The following is a 26,387-nucleotide window of genomic DNA, read 5'->3' on the forward strand; positions in this document are numbered from 1 at the left end:
GATTTTTCAATCATTCCATGTGAATTTCATACCTTCATGCATCAGGACGCGTGAAGAATGTGCCAGTGGCCCCAATCCATAGAAGTGGTACCTACGATTTGGCAATCCAGACCGTTCATTTTATAGGCCTCAAACTTTTTTTCTACATTAAAGATCCCACACGGTCAGTCATTGCACTTTTTTTTGAGACCGTTGCTGCACTTTCTTAAAAGTCTGATTGCTGACCACTGATCAAAGGGTTAACAATACAATCTTCTGATCTGGGAGATTTTGGGACCCCCCAGTCAACAGCATGGCCCATCAGAACAAACTGTATCACCAAACAATGGGCCCCATCTGGGCGTATCAGGACACTCACGTACATCCTGATGCATCAAGAACCAATAGCTACTATCAGGCATGAATGTAAAGCCACCTCAAATCATAATGCATTGAAAATAAGATGAATTATATAGCTAAAAATCCTGCTAATTAGCTATAGAATGTAGCATAATTAAGTAATACAAAGCAAATCAAGCTGTTCACATGTTCCATATTCAGGAGCAGTGCAGGAAGACGGATTTTTAATGAAATTTTCATCAAGTAAAAGCACAAACTTCATGCTATTGAATAGTCTTCAGGAACCTGGCCTTTGTGGATCCAATCCATCGTACCTACCAAAAGAACAAGGCATGATCAGGAATTCGTAGTATCCAATGCGTAAACTAAAACTCAACATAGAAATACACTCGATAAGCATTATATAGGTGCCAAAAAATAAGAAGGATCCTGACCTTCCCCGTACACATCTCACTTGTGATTTGGGGCGGGAAAGGAGGAAAATGGAAGCCCATTTAGTGCAGGTTCCATCTTCTGCGCCACCAAAAATGCAAATCCCACCAAGGTATTCAAAAATGGTTAACAGTAGTCACATAACGGTAATGGTGAGAACTGTTACATGATATAAGGTTGTCACACCCAATCTAGAAAAAAAAAAAGACAGAAAAAATGGCCCGTAACGAGACGATACAAGGCCATAACAGGCCAATTGGGGCCAATGCTTTCTTTTCCTTTAAAAAAATTTAATGGTCATACAGCCGACCGTTACCAAATACCTTGAATGCCACCTAGTTGGCTCAAAAGTCCAGATAACCACTATTTGGCATTGCATCCAAATGCTAATGAACATAGAGAACAAGCAACAATTTTCAGATCACAAGCAATCCCGGCATAGAGTCCTTAACATATCAACCATGAAAACACCATAGAGATCAACAAAACTCCACATACTGCCTAATTGACACCGAGTAAAATCTTACACATCCCAGCATAATGCCATAGTCATATGACCTTATTCTTTCAGTTTGAAAATGACATCGTGACCCGATATGTGACTGCACCCAGATACTGGAAATAGAATCGAGAAAAGTGAGCAAATTTAGACTATTCCTTAGTTTCACCTGGCAGAAAGCAAATTCCATGCTGTAAGAAGAGAAAAAAAAAAAAAAAAGCCCACCTAACACATTAGTTTCTATGTATGGTAGATTCATCTTTCCATGGAACTCTTGACCGGTAAAGATAATTTATTAGAAGAGAAGCCAAAAAGCTGAAAATACAATCCACGAGAGGACCCACAAGCCTTCAGACCTTCATTATGTTGAGATGTCCTCCCTGTTCCTATAGGAATCGTCCCTTGTATAGTTCGCGAATTCTTTTGAGATTCTACTCAGTTGCTGACAGGACTTCTCTTTTTTCTATTAACGAGGGAGAGAATATTCTGTATTGGGAAGTCCTATCATCTTTCTAAGAAATTATTGTTGCTTGTGATGACCAAAACCAAGGTTTTAAAACTCCGGTTTGACTCAGAGTTCAGCTGAGTCGGAAGGGAAGAGGGGGTAACTCGTTGAGGTCAAGCTAGCAGAATTGCATGTTTGACCACGTGTGGCTATTATTGTTTACAAATTCATAATTTATTATGATATTTATAAGCTTTTACCAAGATTAAAATAAAATAAAAACAGATCTATCATCTTTATCACAGGCAACAGGCATTACCATTATATAGAGTCGGCATCTGTTGTGTAGTGGGAAAGCAGGAAATTGGAAAAAAGAAACCTGAAAGGAAAAGAAAAAGGAAAAAGAAAAGGTGGAGTCCACTAGCTTTAGAGACATGTTTTTATTTAAACAACGGCCGTTACTAGCAAAAGCACCATTGTATTTGGTCATGTAACACCTCATGTTAAAGAACTTGCTTTCAAACAAGCTGTCCTGGTAAATGATATCTTAAAACAAAACAAAAACAAGAACAAAAAATTGTCTTCATAGAGGGTTGAATTTAGCCATGTACCAAGGGATGCTACACTATCACAAATATGCTAGCCAAGGAGGTGTTCCTCATTCTAGTTTGTCTATTGGCCCTTGTCATCCATTCTCAACAGATTTTTTCTTTTCTTTTCTTTTTTCTCAATCATTAAGAACGTCCTGCGAAAATAACAGCCTTGATGCAGTTATATAATATAACAGCCCTTGTAACTGTCATCATATTCAACATAGCGTGCCCTAATTTCGAAGTAATGGTCATTACTTAAGTAGGTGTTGTTCAATCATTACATAACACAGAATTATTAGGGATGTAACTTGGGTACAGATCAACCCAAACCCAATTGAACAAACCTGAGTTCAGGTCAAGTTGTCAAGGTCCTCAGGTCAGGTTGGTGTTGGAAAACGCCAGGTTGGTGTTGGAAAACACCAACCCAAATTTGAAATCAGGCTGGGTTCGAGCTAATTGAAATTGGCTTACAGGTTGGGCTGGGTTGGGTTGAGTATAGAAGAATTCAGGTGAGGTTCAGGTTGGGCACCTCGGCTTGGAATTCGGGTAGGAATTCGGAGTATCGGTATTGCTACAAGTTTCACTAGACAGGGATACAGAAACAATATCGATATCGTCGATAATATCGCTGATAACCGGAAATGCAGGAAAAAATTTGGGGAAAACGGTAGAATTTTCGGTGAAACTTCAGGAGATGCTAAAATACACATATTTGCATATTTAGGAATAAAAAATTTGTAAAAAGAATGTATACGCAATAAGTTTCCATTTAATGGGGGCTTAAAAGCATGTGACGTTGTAAGAAACAATCTAACCATCAAATCATCCATCCAACCTTCCATCCAAACATCCATCGATGTTGCAGAATATCAACAACTCACGATATTTTGCCAAGAAATCAGCAACAACTATAAAAGAAATGAAAGATTGTGGTCTTGATATCGCGCATGTTGCGATAACGATAATATTGAGATATTATCAATATTAGCAACGACAAATTGAAAATTGCATAGAACAATGTGCTCGTAAAAAAATTGAAATAGAATTTTTTTTAATAAACAAACTTTTTGTGATATCTCTACGTTGGCGATATTATTGAAATATTGCCAATACAATTGTGATACAAGTGTCGCCTAGAATTTACACAGTCAAAAATATTGGCAATACATTGGCGATATCAATACATTGGCAATACAAGCGATGCCTGAAATTTACACAATTGAAAATATTGGCCATATCGATACGTTGGCAATACTTAGCGATACAATGCTGATGCCTTGATTTCCAACACTACCGGCGTTATCGGTATCGCCAAGCTGGAGATAATGATAATATCAGAGATATTTCGATAATATCGGAGATATTTCGACAAGAAGACCCAACTGTAGGGTCAGGTTGCGGGTTGGGTCTTCTTGTGGTCGGGTCGGGCTCAGGTTGGCCCTCAACCCAGCCCAACCCACCCAAGTTGCATCGAGTTACTACTACCGTTCCAATGACTGCTACCAAAAAACAAAATCGAATCACAGCATGTAGTACTTCCAACATGACAAGTACACATCAACAATTCCTTTGGAAGAAGGTATTATAAAAAGGACAAAATGAAGGTGATTGATGTTAAAGAATGTGGACGATCCTATCGACATTTTGAATGCAATGCAATGCTTGTGTTGGCTTAACAGTTAGTGGCAAGTTTGCCCTCAGACCAAGAGGATATAGAGAGACATGGACATCCCAATGATAACAATGGAAAGGACAGCAGCACAAGGAGAAATCACAATCCCCAATCAGGAAGGAGAGCTTGCAGATTCTAGATAAGTTAAGTCACAATACGAAATACCAAAGGTAGGAAGTTCTTAATAGACATTACAATAGTGTACTAGCGATCGTGGGCAAAAACTCATCTTGTACAAGGCAGCAGAACAGTTCTGCCCATTTGTGTAATAGCTCCGAAGGTGTTATTATTGGACATGGCAACATCTGGAACATGACCCGTTGCTCAAACAAATGTTTTTACAAGCACAAAAAACAAAAAACAAATTTATTTAAAAAAAAAAAAACAAAACAAAACAAAACAAAACAAAAAAAAAAAAACAAAAACAAAAACAAAAACAAAAACAAAAAACAAAAAAACAAAACAAAACCAAAAAACTAGTGCAATTGCACCACTAGAAAATGACACTTCACCTGCGCATGCCAATCATTATACGAGTCTGATAAGTGTAATGCAATCAGTGCATAATTAAGAGAAATACATTGATACTCTGAAAAAGTGTGCCAGATAAACAGGCGCTTGGAAATATTGAGAACTTCCACATGTTGCACAATCAAACCATGCCATCCACCTCATGTGAAACCGTTTAGATGTATCATCAACCAAATATTACTCCTATTTGGTTATCTAAATAGTAGATTGCTGGACATTTATTGCATGGCTAAAAATGAAAAACTATCCAATGGTCTCGTTTCAAAAAACAACTGTTCATTAATCAGAGGATAGGATTGTTCAACCAATCAGATCTTTATACTGTAACTTAGAGGCAGTGTGTTCCACAATTTAGTCGGTTTAATTGGACTTAATATATGCCATGTGTACCATTTCTAATTGCCTGTGTGTCAAAGCGTCTTATGCTGCCAGAATATCCCTTCTTTACGTCGTGTTTCAGAAGAAGAAAAAGGGAAAAAGAAAACAAGGTTAGTGTGTGCATCGTAGCAATGGTGTTGGCAAAATGCCAAACCATACACTCTTTCAAACATGATAGCCGTATAAAGCATTGCATGGCTGGAGATTCACCAATCCAATATCGTTTTTAGATGACAAATGATAACGGAAAAAACATTTCAACGGGCTAAATTCCATTTTAATTAACAACATAATATGGTGATGAGCATTGATCCATTCATCATGTAGTTTCTACAAAACATTCTATAAAAATATTCATGGCCTCTGAAACAATCATGAAACATCCAAGTTTCTGGGAAGGGACTAGACTACCATGCAAGTCAATCTAGACCATCCAAATCATGGGCCCCATTCTTGATGGAACATATGCCAAATATCACACTCACCAGATGACCGTAACCATCGCTAGTTCACCACATGGTCCAATTCACTGATGGGGCTGTGGAAATTGGATACAAACCAAAGCTCATGGGCATTCAGGGCATCCTGAGTTCACTAGACAAGTGAAGAAGTTTTTAAAGAACCTCTCACCAAGCTGGTACCAGTAGGAAGCGATTCTGGGAATGCCATCTCATGGGCATTCAGGACATCCTGAGTTTGCTAGACAAGTGAAGAAGTTTTTAAAAAACCTCTCACCAAGCTGGTACCGGTGGGAAGAGATTCTAGGAATGCCATCTCATGGGCATTCAGGATTCGTTCTAGGACCATTGTGTTTCTCATTCACCGTCAATGACAGTAGATCTCTGGGTGTCACTTATTACTATTTCCTTTTCACTAGTCTCTGGAGAGGCAAATGATTTGGACAATTTCTGTTTCAAAGAAGGGCTTTCTACCCCTATATACATTGGTTTGATGGATTTTGTATTTACATTTTTCTTCTCTATTCTAATTAAATTTCCGTCACATACCAAAAGGCATGGTTGACATCGAATGGATGGTTAAAAGAAAATGGTCACTGGACCTAATTCAATGGCAGAAGCCAGATGATTATACATCTGAAATGGGGCCCCAAGTTCGGATTGTCTGGATTGACTTACATGGACACCCCATATAGAGTGAGTTGCTATCATTTACGAAAGGGTGCAAAGCCTGGATACTTGCTCTTGCTCGGGTGGTAGACTCTCAGGAGTTTCAACACCCGGTCAAGGGTTCGAGTATCCATAGGTGGTGAAAGCCCACTACGGGATGAGTGTGTGGGGGTGTGCGTGCGTGTGTAAAAAATAAAAAATAAAAAAAGGTGCAAAGCCCACATAATAATACAGCCATCTTAAAAGAGGAAGGTATGGATCCTTGAACAGAATCCAAAGGAGCTTTGCTAAGCGCACATGCATTTGCAATAAATCTGTACCCGCCACACATGCACCAGCATCGCACATAAGTGTAAGATCCATTCAATCTGTCAGGTTGGTCTGACTTTCTATATGTTTTCCAAAAAATGCATCTGGTCCACTCAGCATGTAGGCCCCAAAATTGAAAACAGGTGGATGGGTTAGAAAACTTCAGCCAAGTTTTTCAGAGCTGTATATTTGTTTTGTAAACTGTGGCCAACCTGACCAGTGGATCAACCTGATTCTGAGGCTAGGGCATCAATATAGTGGTGTCATTCTGATGGATGGATCGGATCTTGGTCCTATCGTGCCATGTCGGCACGTGTGGCATTTAAATGAGCTTTACTAGAGACGTGTGTGGGCTCCATCCTAAAGTTGGTATGGATTGCAGAAGCACAAATTTCTGAAATAACACAATATAAGCCGACAAGTTAACAGATTTTCGAGAATCTTATTTAAGACAACAACTTAGCGAACAACAGCATTGTAAGGTCTACCGTTCAGTACCCAGCAGAAAATATAAAGTAGAAGGCTCACCAAGGAAGAAGTTCAGATCTTCGACTGTTTGGCGATCTTGAACCACTCCGTGTGGAAGGATCCAGGAATATCAATCCTCTCATATGTATGAGCTCCGAAGTAATCCCTTTGAGCTTGGACTAAATTAGCAGGCAGCCTCGCCCGCCTATAAGTATCAAAATATGCCAAGCTCGCCGACATGCCAGGAGTGCTGATACCTGAATTGATAGCAAGGCAGACGACTCTCCGCCAAGCAGACTGCCGATCAATGATCTCCTTAGCAAACTCCGGATCCACTAGAAGGTTCGAAAGCTCTGGGTTCCTGTCGTACGCCTTTTTGATCCGATCCAAGAATACTGCACGAATGATGCAACCCCCCTTCCAAATCCTCGCCAGCTCCCCCAATTTCAAGTCCCATCCTTTTTCAACACTCTTTGCACGGATCAGATTCATTCCCTGTGCATAGCTGCAAATCTTTGAGGCATACAGAGCTTGCCTGACGTCGTCGATCAGCTTCTCCTTGTCCACGGCCTGCTCACTCAAGATGTCGCCGAATCCGCCTTCTTCGAAAACTTTTGCAGCTTGCACCCTTTCCTCCTTCAACCCACTAAGGAACCTCGCGTCCAAAGATGAAGCGATCGTCGGAGCCGCAACTGATAGATCGGCGGCTTGTTGGACAGTCCACTTACCAGTACCCTTCATGCCAGTCTTGTCCAAAACCTTGTCTACCAAATACCCGTCGGCCTTGTCATCCTTAATCCCGAAAATGTCAGCTGTGATCTCAATCAAGAAGCTTAGAAGCTCCCCCTTATTCCACTCCGTGAAGACTTGGTGCAATTCCTCATTCGAGAGCTTCCCAACCGACTTCAGTACATCATACGCTTCTGCAATTAACTGCATATCACCATATTCGATCCCGTTGTGGATCATCTTAACAAAATTACCTGATCCCCCTTTGCCAACGTATGTAACACAAGGGCCGCTATCTGGGACCTGGGCTGCCACCTTCAAAAGGATATCTTCGATGTTCTTAAAGGCCTCAAAGGACCCGCCGGGCATCAAAGACGGCCCCCGACGGGCACCCTCTTCACCACCCGACACTCCCATTCCTAGATAGAGCAGACCCAATTCAGCCATGGCTTTCTCTCTCCTTTCCGTGTTCTCGTACCACTCATTACCACCATCGATTATGCAGTCGCCTTTCTCCATGTAAACAGAGAGCGTCTTGATGGTTTGGTCAACAGGGGCCCCGGCCTTCACAAGCATGATTATTACACGAGGTTTTTGGATCGAGTGCACAAAGGATTCAGGGTCATGGAAACCAAATAGGGGGAGGTTCCCTTCCTGTTTGGCTCGTTCGACAGTCTCATCAACTTTGGACGTGGTTCGGTTGTAGACAGAGATGGGGAAGCCTTTGTCGGCAATGTTGAGGGCGAGGTTTTGGCCCATGACAGCAAGGCCAGCAAGGCCTATTCTAGATAGGTTCGATGAGGGAGTAACCATTTTTTATCTGATAAAAATATGAGAATCACAGAGGTATCAATGTATTAAAATTAAGAATCCACTGAAAATAAGAAATTAAACAAAAATAAATAAACAAGAAGCACTTCTTAGAGAAGCAGCTGATGGGCTTCCTGAATTCTCTTAAATGAAAACATAAGCCCACAAACATGAGGAATGCAGATGAGAATTTGAGGGTATTCTTCACCAGATCGAAAATCTGAATGTTATTCAATGCCCGTTCAAAGAAGAAAATCTCCACCATGCACATGGCACATGAATAATGTATTCATGACTGTTGATTTTGTTGACACAATCATGTGAATGAGCCATGACCCAGAAATTGTGGCGATCAAACTATGATGGTCATCTGACCAGTATCCGGAAAAAATCAAAACAACTAGATGCTTAGGATTGACCAATTTCCACAACTTTCGGTCGTAGCTCATCTACACAAAATCCCACCAGATCATACAGCTCTGATCAACATACACATTTAACACATGTACAGTTGGGACTTCAGGGATAAAAATTACAAAGCCAGAACTTCCTTTTTTCCTTAGAAGAAGTTGATCAGAATAAGGCTTAGATGATGATGATGAATTTTAAGGGAATTCATGAATAAAATTCACCGAGGGGAAGAAAACACAAATTAAGATAAAATCTACAGGAATCTTCAAATAAAACTCACCCAAAACCTACCACGGGGGTGGGGGAGTTCTTCTGAAGCTTAAAGAAGAGTATGATAGGATCTTGAACAAAAAATCCAAATGAGAGAGCTCAGAATTTTCTGATTTCACAAGAGGAGATGATTCTTTTTTATTTGTTATTTTTTTTTTGAAAGATAACTTGTATTAGAAGGGAGAAAAACAAGAGAAAGGAACTGCTGAGATAGCAGAACCGATTAAGCCTCAAGAAAGGCTAGATCAACATTAAACTCATCCATATGGGAAACCCATTAAGCCTCAAGAGGAGATGATTTTTGTTTTCTAACACAACAAAAATAGAAGGGAGAATGTCATGGTCCTCTTTTACCCAAAAATCTATACTTGGATTTTGCAAAGGCAGAAAAACCTAGAAATCTACAATACTCATAGATAAAGAAATTTAGATTAAACTTTGATTTTTAAAGAAGAATATAATGGGTTTCTTATAAAATTATCTAAAGAAAAAGAGTACTTATATTATACTCTGATTTTGTGTGGTGGATTATGCGTATCCACACATCCACCATAAGCAACATGCATCTATGTCAATTCAGGCCATCCAAATTGAGTTACATTATGTAAAAGGCATGGCCCAAAATTGCAATTATACAATGACCCTAACCATCAAAGTTTGAGAATGTTGAGCAATTTGCACAACGAGAAATTGAAGAGGGCAGTTTGCAGAACATGTACGTGATCCAGGCCATACAAGGTGGGTCTAGTGTTCGAAATATCGATACTATCGGCCGATATTATCGTTATCGCACCACTGCGAGACGATACACTAGCGATAACCCCCGAAAGATACCAAAAAACCCAAAATCCAGATATCGGCCGATATATCGTCGATATCGCACGATATTTTGACGATATCGCGCAATTTCCTCTCCATTATTGTCGAACATCGACGTCATCATCCGAAAAAATCGGGACAAAAAAAAAAAATAGAGGGTGGATTTCGGTACCTGTAGAAGAGATTGCCATGATCGAAAGCATCCATTTGGTGGGCCATTTGAATTGAAGCATCATTCCTAGGTTACCGCAAATTACATCTCCAATTTTTGAGAGAAATCCGGAGACATCCGATGAGATTTGGGAGATATTTTAGGGTTCTGGAAGCCGAAACCCTCTCTGCTTGAAAACTAAAGGTCGTTCGAGCCTTTTTTCTTGGACGCGGATTAGCTACTGACAGGTTGAGTAGCGAGATCGCTACTAAAGTGACGTCACCAAGTTACGTGGGTCCCACCATGACGAATGTGTTATATCCACACAGTCCATCCATTTCGAGATATCATTTTAGGACATGAGTCAAATAACGAGGCAGATAAAAATCTGTAATGGACCCCACCACAGAAAACAGTGGAGAAAGTGACATACACAGTTGAAACCTTCCTAAGGTCCACCGTGATGTTTATTTGAGATCCAACCCATTAATAAGTTTAAAAAAGGCATTATAAAAGGGAAAAATATATATCAGCTTAATTGAAAACTTTTGTGGCCCTCAGAAGTTTTTAATGGTGGGCGTCACTCTCTCTATTGCTTTCTGTGGTGAGGTCCATTGGAGCTTTGAATCTTAGTCATTCTTAGGCTCATGGCATAAAATGTTCTCTCCAAATGGATGGACGGTGTGGATATAAAACATACATCATGGTGGGGCCCATGGAACTTGGTGACATCAATTCAGTAGCGAGTCTCGCTACTCAGCTAATCCGCGCCCCTTTTTTTATCGAAATCAAGTACGCGCGCACCACCAAGCTGTGTTGACGTCACCAAGTTCTGTGGGTCCCATCATGAGGTATGTGTTATATCCAGGCCGTTCGTCCATTTGGCGAGCTCTTCGTAAGGCTTGAGCCGAAAAATAAGACAGATCCTAAGATCAACTAGACCACACTGCAAACAGCAGTGGTAGATTGAACGTCTACCATTGAAACCCTTTTGAGGGTCACGGAAGTTTTGGATCAATATAATATTTATTTTTCCTCTTCATCCAGGTCTGTGTGACCTAATTAACAGATTGGATGGAAAATAAACATTATGGTGGACCCTACGACCCAGGAAGGTTTCAACGGTAGGAATTTTCCTACCCACCTTTTCCTTTAGTGCGGCCCACTTTAGTCTTGGATCCTACTCATTTTTTCTCTCAAGTGCTAAAATGATCTTGTAACATCCTGAATTTTCACTGTTTTGAATTTCTAAAAATCCTTGAATTTTTTTTAATTAACTTATATTATCACTTACTGACCGTAATTAGCACTCAACGTTAGCTTATACACGAGTGGTCCAGTCTGGTCACGATCAGACCATGTGCAGGCCATCAAGTCAGATGAACAGTTTGTACTCAGCGACATCTTGTGTAGGCCGTGCAGCAGCCGAGGAAGGTCAGAAAATTTTAAAATTTTGAGAAAACATAGATCTCACTGGGCTTGTGGTCCATCGCGGACCATGGACCCAGTGGACACCCAGAAATAAACTATTTAGGTCATCCTAACGGCACTAGCCAAATGCAACCCACCAATGTCAGAATTGGATTCTGGCACTGGTAAATAAAACTAGGATTTCAGGCATTTCAGCCATCGGATTTCTTCCAAATTTACGGTAAATGTCTAATGTATTTGTCTACGCCCGCCCACAAAATTTGGATCCCAATCATGGCACGGTGACCGTTGATCACGAATCGGACCCGTGCGACCAAACCCCATATCCGATCGTCCCCAAATTTTGCATGGCCCTTCATCGGGCCATGGGGCACCTATCCTATAAGTTTCATGGCTAGAGGGCTACCAAAACTGCCCCGATTCTCCAAACAAACTCTAGACCACTCGTTGGTAGGCCACTAGTTCCAAAACTATTGAATAATGTCCATCTTACTAGGCTTGACGCCCATCGCGAGAGTCAAACCAGGGTACTGTCCAGAACCACTCAACTTAAGCCGAAGGATGAGTGCATGAGAAGTGGAAATACGCTAAAGGAAAGAGTTGGAACTTAAGTGAATTAAGTCGTCCACTCTTATGCAAAGTTGAGGATTTCGGACCGTCGGTTTACGACCAAACTTCACACGTGGAGTGAGGATATTTCTCTGCTCATATCCGTATAGCCGCGGCCCCGATCGATAGTCGGTGACCATTGAACTGAATTCTGATCGTACCCGTCGATCGACGCATCCAAATGACAGGTCGTTCGTGTCTACATTGAGATCATCGCTAGGGTCAATTATCCAACGGTGGGTGTCGACTCCTACGCCCCGTAATAGCCCCAAAATGGTAGAAAAACACCCCCTAGGGCTAGTATGATAAAAACCCATCCCTTAGGGCCATTTACACCAAACCTGGCATTATATAAAGGCCTTATTTGGGCACCCCCTCTCTCCATACGAATTTGCCCTAGGTGGAACAAAGGGAGAGAGGAGAGATTAAAAAAAAAGGAAAGGGGAAGGAGGAAGCAAAGAGAGTAAAGAGAGAAGAAAGAGTGTGAAGGAGAGTGAAGGTGGGCCAAAGATCAAAGTGGGGCCCAAGGGAGTCCGCTTCTTGCAACTCCTCGCCTCTTCCTCAACAAACCCTCCACCACAACCAAGAACCGCTTCTGTTGCTTGCATAGGTAAATCCTCACCTTTTTTTTTTCTTGAAACCCTTGTGTGAGAGATGTTTTGCATGAGATTCTAACATGCAAGTGAAATGTCTTAGGATTCCGGCCGATCGGCACTGAGTTCGACATTTCTAGGTCGTTTTCCAAGACGTCAACAACCCATAGGTGCGGACTATTGTTCTTAGGTGGCCTCGCACCAATTTTAGTACGAGATTAATGATTTTGATTGCTTGGATGTCATATTCGGAGAATCTAGAGGAACCCTAGGAATTGTAGGTTTGTTGAAATAGTATGGAATTGTTGGTTTGACTCTTATGATGATTGTTCTTGCCTCTCACATGATTTGGTGTATGGATGATTACATGTTCATGCCTTGTTTGATTTTCCCCCATGTGTTGTTGCTTCATAGGATGTATGATTTATTTTCCTTGTACATATGATTTCTCAAGATGGAGGAAGTGTTTAACTTCCTCACAAACCCACACTATCACATGCACTTGATCTTGATAATGTTCGCTTGCTTGCTGGAATATCCATTTTTGTATGGTTGAGATGTCTGGGAATATGATATTATTATGCTTGTTGATAACCTGGATAGTTGACATGTTATGGGTTCCCTCACCCTCTTGGGTTGGTCAGGAACTTGAAGAGAGACGGTAGTCCCATCGGTAGGACTACGCTATGGTTGGACTCGTGGGTTTGGGCGGGTGTGTTCGGGTGGCAGTAGTTCGACTACATGGGTCCCTCGTGCCCGATGTCACTCGCCTCATGCTCGCCTGACTCGTGCGGTCTAGCCTACTGTCTGACCAACCTTGATTGTTAACCCTGTTTGCTCACACATGTATGGAACCTGGAATACCCTACAACCGTGGTAGCCCATCAATAACCCGCTTGAAATTGGTCCATAGCCTCGTGAGCCGGGCATGGTGGAATGGGACACTGTGTCCGAGCTGTCGGCCTATGCTGGGGTACCGCGCCTCCCCGTAGTGACTGCAAGCGATCCCTTTCTCTCGACACTCCTCATGTGCTTGAAGTCGGGGATGAGGAACCTGACGGGATCACAAACCGTGGGGTCTCGGCCTCACACATTGGGGGGTCTTGGCCTCGTAACCAGATTAGGGCGTTGATACGTGGGGTGTACCAGATTCCCCAATCTGCTGGATGAACAGACCTAACTAATAACTCGGCTAACACAATCGCATTGCATCGCACTAGTTAGGGTGGCGACTCGGCAGTCGAGGTCGCACTAAGGGAGTGTTGTCATTTGCGATCGTTAGATGGAGTCGCTCGAGGGAGCGTTATGGCGAGGGCATGCATCATATCATCTTGCATGCATGCGCATTAATAAGACTAGTTAGGTATTTATGATTGACTGCTTTTCATTAAGATCATATTATAATTGATGCCTGTGATAACTTGAAACTAATAGCACCTACTGAGTTGATCACTCACTCCCACTCTGGGACGGTGTTTTAAAACACCAACCAGACCCGCTCGTAGATGCAGGAGATACAGATTACGTAGAGCCTGGTGATGTGAGTCTCGAGGAGGACGAGTTCCCTTACTTTCAGTTGATGAGCGGGACCCCGTCGGATTAGTAGATGGGTCGTTGGATCGCCGAGCAGTGGCTCAGCTTTATTCTTTTTGGACATGCCATTCTTTTTGTGATTTTGTTAGGCGTCACCTTGTGTGCCCGTTTATATTCTTTTGGACATGTATATATAGGTATAGTTGATTTTCTTCCATTTCAGTAGACTTGTGTGGTTGTGCTTCATGTTCCAGGAAATTCCAGAATGCGCATTTAGACTGGATTAATCACATATTAATGAAAATCGGTTATAAGTGACCCCGAGAACTCGGGAGTCGAGCGTATGCACGACCCCCGATTTCCAGGGCGTTACAAAATGGTATCAGAGCAATAGTTTGGAATCCATTGGGTCATGGGTCATGATCTCACTAACGCGTCCGCTGACTTGAGAGGATACGCAATAGAAAACGCAACAGGGACTTAGAATGCTAGGAACCATCCAGGGCCCTGAACCAACAATTGTAAACGAAGGGTAGGACTTCCAAGGACTTAGAAATGGGTAGCGAGAGAGGGAATAGTGACGCTAGAGAATGAGATCCGAGATTCTTACAGTGCCACGACCCATTCCCAGGCAAGAAATTGGGAACTTGACGGCAAGATTCGATTCGATTAACTAGGAAATTTAGCTAGTTTAGTCCACCAAGTTCTTAGGGCCCGTTGGGCCAACTGAAATAGGTGGGATTAGGGTAGAATGAATTTTATAGTAACGATAAATGCAGGTAAGGTATTGTCCCTGGGATGAGTACATCCCATGTTCTATAATGCCCGTTGGAATGTATTCAATTAATGATAAATCCCGGGTCTTCCTTCCCAATTATGCTTAGAAATTCATCATCTTGGAATTTGAAAATCCCACATTACACCTTCCAACGCAAGGCTCATTTTGCAAAGCTTATGAAATTAATTTTAAATCCCATCCCACACTCATTCCAGACATGTCATTCCCAATCTGAGTTGGGAGTAGCATTGTAATCCCATTTAGTACAACTAAATGCCCATAGCCAGACAAGCCTAAGTCAAAATCCCTCTTTCCAACGTATCTCCTCAAATAATCCCCTGACATCATTCTATCCTAGAACTTCCCCAGTACATTGGTAGGAACGAGTCAGAAATCGAAAGATTTGACAGTCGGAACCATCGTCCTGGACCAAATGAGCTAATACCGGACTGAACTTAGTTGTTCCGACCCATTCAGGGATAGAGAATTAGGGGTAAACACAAATTTACCGGAATTAGTGGGAATGTAGGAAAATCATATTTTTGGCCTCTAACCGAGGGAAATTTTATGAAATAGATAGGTTCATTGTGTAGATCAGCTCATTCTACCCCAAAATCATATATGGCATGACCCGGGGGGCCTTACTGGTGCCCGAAAAATCAAAAAACAAAGGGACCCAAGCAGAGCCCCGGCGTGCCCACGCCCAATCCCAGCCCACTGCCCACGCCCAGGAGTCCAGAGGCTCGGCGTGGGCGTGGCCAGCTTGGCGTGGCCACGCCCAAACCTCCAGGGGCTCGGCGTGGCCACGCCCGACCGGCGTGCCCACGCCGAAATTTCATGGTATTTTAGGCCAATTTCAAAAATTCATATCTCCTTCGTTACAACTCCGATTTAGGTGATTCAAAAGCCAGATTTAAGCTTGATGAGTCTAGTTTTGTATAAAAATAATAAAAATAATAAAATAAAAATTATAATATAGATAAAATTAGGATGTTTTACCAACTATTCAAAAATTATTAATTTCGGACGGCTGTTGCTCCTAGAATTTTAGCAATTTATCTACAACTTCAAATGAGATGAAATTTTGTGGTATGATTTTAAACTTAATGATGAAACATTATAAAAATTTTAAAAATAATTCGGTTGCCAAATATATAAGAAACGTTACAAGATAGGTCCCCTTTAGTACATGCACACGAGTGGGGTCCCCTCTCCTTGCAAATAGGACTCAAACCACTTCATTTCCTTCCATTTCCTTCCTCTCCATTGCTCCCAAACACTTGGAAAAAAAAACCCTCTCCCCTCCCTCATCTCCAAACTCCATTCCCAAAACCCATTCCTCCAAACCATTTTCTTCTCTTTCACAAAACCCATTCCTTCTTGTTCCGCCCATTCAACATCAAACCCACCTTTATCTCTTGCACATTTCCCATCCTCTCTCACCACCCATATTTCTTTCAATACTCATTCACCAAAACCCCACTCCTTTCACTCTCTTCTTCCCCATTTCAAAATTTCATTTCCCAAAACCCATCTCAAAACCCTTCTTAGCCATTTCTTCAAACTCACATCTCAACTCCCATTCTCCAACTCCATTTCTCATAAAACCCATCTCAAAACCCTTCTCAAATCCCATACCTTCAACCCATCTTCAAGTTCATTTCTTCAAACCCACACTCAACCCATTTCCCCCCAAACCACATCTTTAAAGTCCATCTTCCTTGAATAAATTAATTAATTTTTTTTTAAAAAAAAAAAAAGCCCATCCTTCTCCCATTTTCACTTCCATCTCCCTAACCCATCTCCACTCTCTCATTTCCAAAAATCCCCTCTAACACCCAATATCTATTTCCACCTAAATCCCTCATTCACAAAACCCAACCTCAACCATCCACATTCAACCCATTCCTCCCCATTCCAAGACCATCCTCAACTTCATTTTCCAACCCCCATTCCAATCTCACTTTCAAAACCCATTCCTAAAACAAACTCCCAAAACCCCTTCAACAGAACCCATTCAAAACTATCCACTCATTCACTCCCATAAGCTCATTTACAAAACCCAACGATTTGTAAAAATTGATTTTATATACTTTAACATACATTGATCATTAGATTGTTGCAATTGAAAATTTTTATATAAGGTTTGATAATAATTAAGAGGCAACAATTTACTGTCCATTTTCAACTTCATTTTAGCCTAATTATTAATCTTTTCTATTCCCTTCCTTTCATAGGTCAATTGGTGTTGTTGCCACCAAACGAGCACACCCTTTGAGTTTTGCGGCCACAGATTTTAATTTCTTTCCATTCTCCAAAACTTTCCAGATAAAGAAAGCTACTAAGGATGCAATTTAGTCCACATAATCAATGGGATTTAAGTTGCCTCTAGGATCCAAAACATCGACCTGGATGGTGTGATCTGACCCTTCAATAGCTTGGGCTAGGTATTCCATCCGAAAAGTTGCCTTTGTTGTCCTGTTGGAGCTGTACCAGGAGTTGAGTCTTGATTGACTCCATTAGCTCTCTCCAAACCACCCTCATTTTCTACACCCTCTCTCCAAACCTCCTCACCTTCAACACTCCTTCATTCTCTTCATCTTTCCTCTCCCAAAACCCACTCCCAACATTTATTTCCATCCCATTCTCAACTTTCTTTTCTAAACTCATTCATGAAAACCGACCTCAAACCCATTTTCAAGAGACCCATCCAAGAGCATCCAGCCTCTACCCATTCCTCTTCATCTTCTCCAAACCCATTGTCAAACCCAATTCAAAATACATTCCCAACACCCATCTTAAAACCCAAACTTCAAACCCCATTTCAAATTCATATCCAACCCACATTTCTCAATCCCATTCTCAAATCCTTTCCCAAACCTGTCTCATAAACCCATTTTCCTCTACTCCCACTCCATCACCTTCACTCTCACTCTCCCATCCTCAAACCCATCATCAAAAACCCATTACTTCAATCCTTTCTTCTTCTTTTCTTTCTTCCAAAGGCAACCATTGAACTAGAATATGATCATTTGAAACTCAAATGGGCCATCTCATGGAATAGTTGAGAAGGAACATCCACTGTTAGTTATATACGAGGCCTACCATGGTCTTTATCTGCCACCCAATCCATTCATCTAATGTGCTTCATCACAGATAGGTGATGAAAATAAATAAACTGTGATTCCATATACACATCCCCATCTGAATATTGTGTTGTCCACAATTAAAGATACTTTGTAGCCATGGACATTCAATGCTAGATTTTGGTACCAATGTTGGGTGTGGGAGTAGCTAGGAAACAGATCAGTCATGAAGACAGATGGTTGACTGGTGAAGACTCTGCTAAAATAGGAGCTGATAAGCAAGTTCCAGGACAGGCTATGGGTGTTGGAAATAGTTCTAGAAGCAAAAACTAAACAACAAGTTGAATCTATTAATGAGTTTTGTAACCCTTGAGTAGGATTGAGTTTTACAGTTTAAGGCTCCGAAAGTTCGTATTAAAGGCGGACTATGGAAAAATATGTCAAGTTTTCCTATTATGTTAAAGAATTAAGGTTCTTACCACATTGAGAAGACGACATTCTTCGTCTTTCCTTTTCTGCATCCTTCTTAGCGTTATTAGCACTTCAAACCTCTGAAATACCTTAGAACTTTCGATTCTTCCTTCCCTCTCGAAGTTTAGGAAACTGAAGTGCAGTCTGCTCCTAACCCACTAGACATGAGATCAAAATGGTGATATACATATAAGATTTTATACTATTAGAAACCTTTTTAGGATAATCATTTGACTATAAGCACCGTGGGAGATTTAAATCACTAAGTTAGATAAGAATTAAAATGAGAACTCTCTCGGACCAAGACCCAAATGACAACTTTATAAATAGGAGATTTAAACTTTTCAATAATGGTCGTTCCCTAAATATTTATATTGATCGGACTACGGAATTACGGAAGTATACACCTGCGAAGCATTCGTGGCTTGACTCAATTCTCAATCCTGGGCAACTACCAATGGACTCACTGCTTTGACCGAGCAGAAGACCAGGATCCACCAGGATGAAGAAGGGATACGATGAGTCTTCTACCCTGGTCAGGTAGATGATCGACGTATCGGGTTCAAGCCCACTACAACCGTCTCTCCGTATTGGTATAACATTGAAAACAGATATTTTTACTCTAGATAGAGGAAAACCGTCGCCATGAATCTAAATCTTTAAAAATAAATAGATAAATAAATAAATTTTAGCAAACCATCAGGGTAAAAAAAAAGGGTTTTAAGAGGGGTAGACTAAAATGAGCCAGCCTAGCATAGATAGCATACACCCTACCACACATATAAACTTGAACCTAGGCAAATGAAATAATGAAACCTTTACTACTACCCTTAGGCAATTTTGGGTACGAAATTATTTTTAAGGGGGGTAGATTGTAACATCCTGAATTTTCACTATTTTGAATTTTCAAAATTCCTTGAATTTATCTTTTAATTAACTTATATTATCACTTACTGACCGTAATTAGCACTCAATGTTAGCTTATACACGAGTGGTCCAGTCTGGTCACGATCAGACCATGTGCAGGCCATCTAGTCAGATGATCGGTTTGTACCCAGCGACAGCTTGTGTAGGCCGTGCAGCAGCCGAGGAAGGTCAGAAAAATCTAAAAATTTGAGAAAACATAGATCTCATTGGGCTTGTGGTCCATCGCGGACCATGGACCCAGTGGACACCCAGAAATAAACTATTTAGGCCATCCTAACGGCACTTGCCAAATGCAACCCACCAATGCCAGAATTGGAAGCTGGCACTGGTAAATAAAACTAGGATTTCAGGCATTTCAACCATCGGATTTCTTCCAAATTTACGGTAAAGGTCTAATGTATTTGTCTACGCCAGCCCACAAAATCTGGGTCCCGATCATGGCACGGTGACCGTTGATCACGAATCGGACCCGTGCGACCAAACCCCATATCCGATCGTCCCCAAATTTTGCATGGCCCTTCATCGGGCCATGGGGCACCTATCCTATAAGTTTCATAGCTAGAGGGCCACCAGAACTACCCCGATTCTCCAAACAAACTCTAGACCACTCGTTGGTGGGCTACTAGTTCCAAAACTATAGAATAATGTCCATCTTACTAGGCTTGACGCCCATCGCGAGAGTCGAACCGGGGTACTGTCCAGAACCGCTCAACTTAAGTAGAAGGATGAGTGCATGAGAAGTGCAAATACCCCAAAGGAAGGAGTTAGAACTTAAGTGAATTAAGTCGTCCACTCTTATGCAAAGTTGAGGATTTCAGACCGTCGGTTTACGACCAAAATTCACGCGTGGAGTGAGAATATTTCTCTGCTCATATCCGTATAGCCGCGGCCCCGATCGATAGTCGGTGACCATTGAACTGAATTTTGATCCTACCCGTCGATCGACGCATCCAAATGACAGGCCGTTCGTGTCTACATTGAGATCATCGCTAGGGTCAATTATCCAACGGTGGGTGTCGACTCCTACGCCCCGTAATAGCCCCAAAATGGTAGAAAAACACCCCCTAGGGCTAGTATGGTAAAAACCCATTCCTTAGGGCCATTTACACCAAACCTGGCATTATATAAAGGCCCTATTTGGGCACCCCCTCTCTCCATACGAATTTGCCCTAGGTGGAACAACGGGAGAGAGGAGAGATTAAAAAAAAAAAAAAAAGGAAAGGGGAAGGAGGAAGCAAAGAGAGTAAAGAGAGAAGAAAGAGTGTGAAGGAGAGTGAAGGTGGGCCAAAGATCAAAGTGGGGCCCAAGGGAGTCCGCCTCTTGCAACTCCTTGCCTCTTCCTCAACAAACCCTCCACCACAACCAAGAACTGCTTCTGTTGCCTGCATAGGTAAATCCTTACCTTTTTTTTTTTCTTGAAACCCTTGTGTGAGAGATGTTTTGCATGAGATTCTAACATGCAAGTGAAATGTCTTAGGATTCCGGCCGATCGGCACCAAGTTCGGCGTTTCTAGGTCGTTTTCCAAAACGTCAACCCATAGGTCAACCCATAGGTGCGAACTATTGTTCTTAGGTGTCCTAGCACCAATTTTAGTACGAGATTAATGATTTTGATTGTTTGGATGTCATATTCGGAGAATCTAGAGGAACCCTAGGAATTGTAGGTTTGTTGAAATAGTATGGAATTGTTGGTTTAACTCTTATGATGATTGTTCTTGCCTCTCACATGATTTGGTGTATGGATGATTACATGTTCATGCCTTGTTTGATTTCCCCCCATGTGTTGTTGCTTCATAGGATGTATGATTTATTTTCCTTGTACATATGATTTCTCAAGATGAAGGAAGTGTTTAACTTCCTCACAAACCCACACTATCACATGCACTTGATCTTGATAATGTTCGCTTGCTTGCTGGAATATCCATTTTTGTATGGTTGAGATGTCTGGGAATATGATATTATTATGCTTGTTGATAACCTGGATAGTTGACATGTTATGGGTTCCCTCACCCTCTTGGGTTGGTCAGGAACTTGAAGAGAGACGGTAGTCCCATCGGTAGGACTACGCTATTGGTTGGACTCGTGGGTTTGGGCGGGTGTGTTAGGGTGACAGTAGTTCGACTACATGAGTCCCTCGTGCTCGATGTCACTCTCCTCATGCTCGAATGACTCGTGCGGTCTAGCCTACTGTCTGATCAACCTTGATTGTTAACCCTGTTTGCTCACACATATATGAAACCTAGAATACCCTACAACAGTGGTAGCCCATCAATAACCCGCTTGAAATTGGTCCATAGCCTCGTGAGCCGGGCATGGTGGAATGGGACACTGTGTCCGAGCTGTCGGCCTATGCTGGGGTACCATGCCTCCCCGTAGTAACAGCAAGCAATCCCTTTCTCTCGGCACTCCTCATGTGCTTGAAGTCGGGGATGAGGAATCCGACGGGATCACGAACCGCGGGGTCTCGGCCTCACGCATTGGGGGGTCTTGGCCTCGCAACCAGATTAGGGCGTTGATACGTGGGGTATACCAGATTCCCCAATCTGCTGGATGAACAGACCTAATTAATAACTTGGCTAACACGATCGCATTGCATCGCACTAGTTAGGGTGGCGACTCGGCAGTCGAGGTCGCACTGAGGGAGTGTTGTCATTTGCGATCGTTAGATGGAGTCGCTCGAGGAAGCGTTGTGGCAAGGGCATGCATCATATCATCCTGCATGCATGCACATTAATAAGACTAGTTAGGTATTTATGATTGACTGCTTTTCATTAAGATCATATTATAATTAATGCCTGTAATAACTTGAGACTAATAGCACCCACTGAGTTGATCACTCACTCCCACTCTGGGACGGTGTTTTAAAACACCAACCAGACCCGCTCGTAGATGCAGGAGATACAGATTACGTAGAGCCTGGTGATGCAAGTCTCGAGGAGGACGACGAGTTCCCTTACTTCCAGTTGATGAGCGGGACCCCGTCGGATTAGTAGATGGGTCGTTGGATCGCCGAGCAGTGGCTCAGCTTTATTCTTTTTGGACATGCCATTCTTTTTGTGATTTTGTTGGGCGTCACCTTGTGTGCCCGTTTATATTCTTTTGGACATGCCATTCTTTTTGTGATTTTGTTGGGCGTCACCTTGTGTGCCCGTTTATATTCTTTTGGACATGTATATATAGGTATAGTTGATTTTCTTCCATTTCAGTAGACTTGTGTGGTTGTGCTTCATGTTCCAGGAAATTCCAGAATGTGCATTTAGACTGGATTAATCGCATATTAATGAAAACCGGTTATAAATGACCCCGAGAACTCGGGAATCGAGCGTATGCACGACCCCCGATTTCCAGGGCGTTACAGATCTCAAAAAACGAATGGACGAGGTGGATTTCTTACAAACATCACAGTGGGCCCCACCTAGGTTTTAAGCGAAGGAACTTGGTAGGAATTCTGCGTACGATCAACGCCCCACCCCCAGTGTAGTGGGAAGTGGATCCCCTAGTGAGCAATGTACTTTGTAAACTTTGTGGGCCCACTATAATTCATGTATTTTATCCACTCCGTCCATCCATTTTACCAGATAAATTTATGGTTTGAATGAAGAGAAAAAACTATTATTAGCTTGATCCAAAACTTTTGTGGCCCACTAATGGTCAATCACCATTGTTTCCTATGGTATGGTCTACCTAATTATTGGATCTGTTTTATTTTTCGGATAATGTCCTGAAATGATATGGAAAAATGGATGGACGGGGTTGATACTAAATATAATTGTCTTAGTTCAATCGGACAGCGCATAGCTTAGGACCCTATACAAAGGAAATCTATTATGTACACTTCTTTTTTGAAACTTTATGATTTAAAAGTGTGTATTAAGGGCCTTTTTAACAATCTCCAAAGTTTCATTAAAAAATTCAACCATTTTCCCAATGTTTCCCCATGTTTCCCAAAAAGTACGATAAACTATGTGATACAAACGATATATCCCGTGCAATAACCGATACGTATCTGTATCCCAAGGGTGCGATACATTGTGCGATACCGATATTTCGAACACTGGTTGGGTCCCATCACGAGCATGCTCAGGTGTTAAAATGATGGTATGCTAATCTAGGGGCCCACACATGTAAATTAAAGTCAGATTGTTGTTCGAATTTTCCGACCAATGTTTTTCTCACACACGTGAGACCAAACTAATGAGTGGGTCAGCATGATTCCTTTGTTAGGGCATACATTGGGACTGACCTGATGATTGGCCCGGATCTTGAACATGAGTACCTCATTGTCTAATGTGGTAAGAATCACCTCTTAGATCTCTCTTTTCTCTAGCCTCCCTAGCACTTCTCTTCAATTTTTCCTACTTCAACAGTTGAGTGTTTGATCTTCAACCATCTATTCGACAGCCACCGATCCAACCACTAGCATCATCCAATCATTATAATTTTGCAGCCATAACCCATCCACTCAAGGACCCACCATTTGGACAGTATGGACTGATGTAAATGCCGTAGTGCATGTGTATGGTCCATCATATTATACCAGAGTGGTAAATTCCTAAAAAAGTGAGGGGGAAGGGGAGATTTTCCCATATGTGATATGCCCCTAACTTTTGTCCAATTCCATAAAAACCCTCCTTTTTTTATTCCCAAATAAACCCCATCTTTTAGGCTGTCAGTCAACAAAGCCCCTATTGTCAATTTTCCATACCACCAGCATATGAATCACACACTGTATTTTGTTATGACCAAAATGCCCCTAGTTTCTACCTTACTTAACCTTCATAGGCCCCACCGATCCAACCGTTCCGATCAACGGAAAATACAAAGATCATTCTGATTCAAAAATTCTGTGGGCCCCAAGAAGGCTTCAATGGTGGGCGTCAAATAAAAGCTCTTTGGGGCCCCCCACACCGTCCGTGTAAGATCCACTCGGTCCATCATTTTTGCCACCACATGTTAGGATGTGAGTCCAAAAAAGAGGCAGATCCAAGACTCGAGTGGCCTAAACAACAGGAAACAGTGCGCAAACAAATATTTCCTTGTGGGCAAAACAGTCATTTCTCACTATAACTGGTCCTTTCCATATTACACCTTTCCATCAGCTACAGTTAAACTGAGGGCCTTTTTTACCAAATCTATAAAATATGGGGGTCTACTTGGGATTACCAATAAAGGAGGGGTTTTTATGTAATTGGTCTAAAAGATAGGTGTTTGTATGGAAAAATCAAAAAAAAAGAAAAAAAAAAAAAAACAAATCTTAAGAAAAGCAATGATAGGATTCTTCAGAAGAAGAAAAACCGATAAACCTACATTCTCAGAAATGATTTTAAAAAAAGATGGCATATTCAGCTATGAAAATCCTAGAGGAATGAATGAATTCAATACATTTATAAAATAAATAGACAAAAAGAAGGCAAACCCAAATCAAGAGATCCCAAATAGAAATCAAGAGCAGATTGATAATTACAGCTATGGTATTGCAGTTCATCAAAATCCAAAGCAAAAGATAACCCAAACCTGTGATTTTAGAGCCCAAAAGTACGGGTGATTTCTGGAAGATTTGGCCGAATTGAGTAAAACCAAGATCTGGGTTTTGTAGGAAAGAGAAATTCGGACGGATTCGAGGGGTTGGAACGATCAAAAATTCAATGAAGTCTGATTGATTGGATGCGCGTTTAAAGAGCAGGCAGAGAGGCTGTTCGGGTAGGTGAGATTTCGCTAACGTTTCCTCTGCACTTCTGCTTTTGTTTGAAGAAAGGCTCTTTTAAGTGCTCCGCACGTGCTACTTTCGAGAGCAGTTACCGCCACACGTGCCATCTTTCGAGATCCAGACCGTTCTTTGGGTGGGCCATGTGGGTTAGGTTTTCTGAGAGGGTTTGGGTTGGTTATGCTCATTTCAGTGGGTTGCTGTGAGCGTACAAAAGAAATGGACGGCTAAGAAAATTGATCAGTAGTTTATGTTCGAGATTGTTATGTGGCCCACTGGATAAGCAGACTAGTCAGATTTCTGGTATAAAGGCTATAAACGGTGGGGCCCATCTGATGGACGGAATGGATCTAGTACACTGGCACGTGTGGTCTCGAATGCACTTTGGGTTTAAGAAATGGAAAGATTGTTAAAGGAGTAGAAAGGAATTACTACTCACGCCATGTGTGCCATGTGACACTGAGCAGACTCGTCCGAATTCTGGCTATCTGGTGGGGCCCACCTGATGAGCGGATCAGAACTAGCACACCATACGCGTCGCCGCGAGTGCACTTTCGCTTTCGGAAATGGAAAGGTTGTTGAGTTAAAGAGAGTAGCACAAGGAATTCTACTCGCGCTCTGTTTGGACTGTAAAATTGGGGCAGAGGATCCGGGCGGTTCATCAGGTGCGCCCCACTCCGTGCTTTGGACGTCTGTTAGGTCATCAGCCGAATGGACGGTTAAAATTTGATAACGTTACCCATTCTCACACTTGCTTATTGTACATCCATGACATGACACGTGATCATGGGGCCCACCTGGTGGATGCCCAGGATCTTGCACACGGCTGCCATCCTTCATAAACTTCTTTCCTGTTAAGAGGGTTTGATGAAAGATACAAAATCATGGTGACCCACACACGAACCTACAGTCAGCATCCCAAGGAAACGGATTGGCTACTCCCCCTCCATGTTGTATGTGTTTCATCCATTCCGTTCATCCATTTTTTCAGATCATTTTAGGGCTATATTTTAAAAATAAGAGGGATATAAATCCACAATAGTGATTGGATATCCACCATTAAAATCCTCCTAAGGCCCAATGTACTTTTTATTTGACATCCAATCTGTTGATTAGGTCATACAGGCCCAGATGAAGGGAAAAAACAAAAATCAGCTTGATGTAAAACTTCTATGGCCCCCAAGATATTTTTAATGGTCGACACCCATTCAACACTGTTTCCTGTAATGTGGTCTATTTTAGATTGGGATATATCTCCATTTTGGTCTCATA

General features: G+C 41.8%; 1 protein-coding gene across 3 annotated transcripts; it reads right to left on the minus strand.

Annotated features, from left to right (window-relative positions):
• Window positions 1–406: 406 nt before the first annotated feature.
• LOC131255632 (6-phosphogluconate dehydrogenase, decarboxylating 2) lies at window positions 407–25,148 on the minus strand. 3 transcript variants are annotated; one of them, XR_009176213.1, is made up of 4 exons: window positions 24,926–25,148; window positions 6,854–8,342; window positions 2,035–2,094; window positions 407–653 (listed from the first exon to the last, which is right to left on the minus strand). XR_009176213.1 is itself a non-coding variant. In XM_058256396.1 (3 exons), exon 2 carries the CDS (start codon window positions 8,333–8,335, stop codon window positions 6,866–6,868), a length of 1,470 nt encoding a protein of 489 aa, XP_058112379.1. In that variant the 5' UTR covers window positions 8,336–8,342; window positions 24,926–25,148; the 3' UTR covers window positions 407–653; window positions 6,854–6,865. The 3 variants fall into 3 exon arrangements, 2 of the variants coding, with proteins under 2 accessions (XP_058112379.1, XP_058112380.1); XM_058256396.1 differs by lacking the exon at window positions 2,035–2,094; XM_058256397.1 differs by lacking the exons at window positions 407–653; window positions 2,035–2,094 and adding an exon at window positions 834–852.
• Between the last annotated feature and the right edge of the window lie 1,239 nt (window positions 25,149–26,387).

The sequence above is a fragment of the Magnolia sinica genome, chromosome 9 (assembly GCF_029962835.1).
Source record: "Magnolia sinica isolate HGM2019 chromosome 9, MsV1, whole genome shotgun sequence".
In the NCBI taxonomy this organism is placed as follows: Eukaryota; Viridiplantae; Streptophyta; class Magnoliopsida; order Magnoliales; family Magnoliaceae; genus Magnolia; species Magnolia sinica.

Bases quoted from the DNA above. Each gene is read 5' to 3' on its own strand.
- LOC131255632 (XM_058256396.1), bottom strand. From the start codon at position 8,335: ATGGTTACTCCCTCATCGAACCTATCTAGAATAGGCCTTGCTGGCCTT.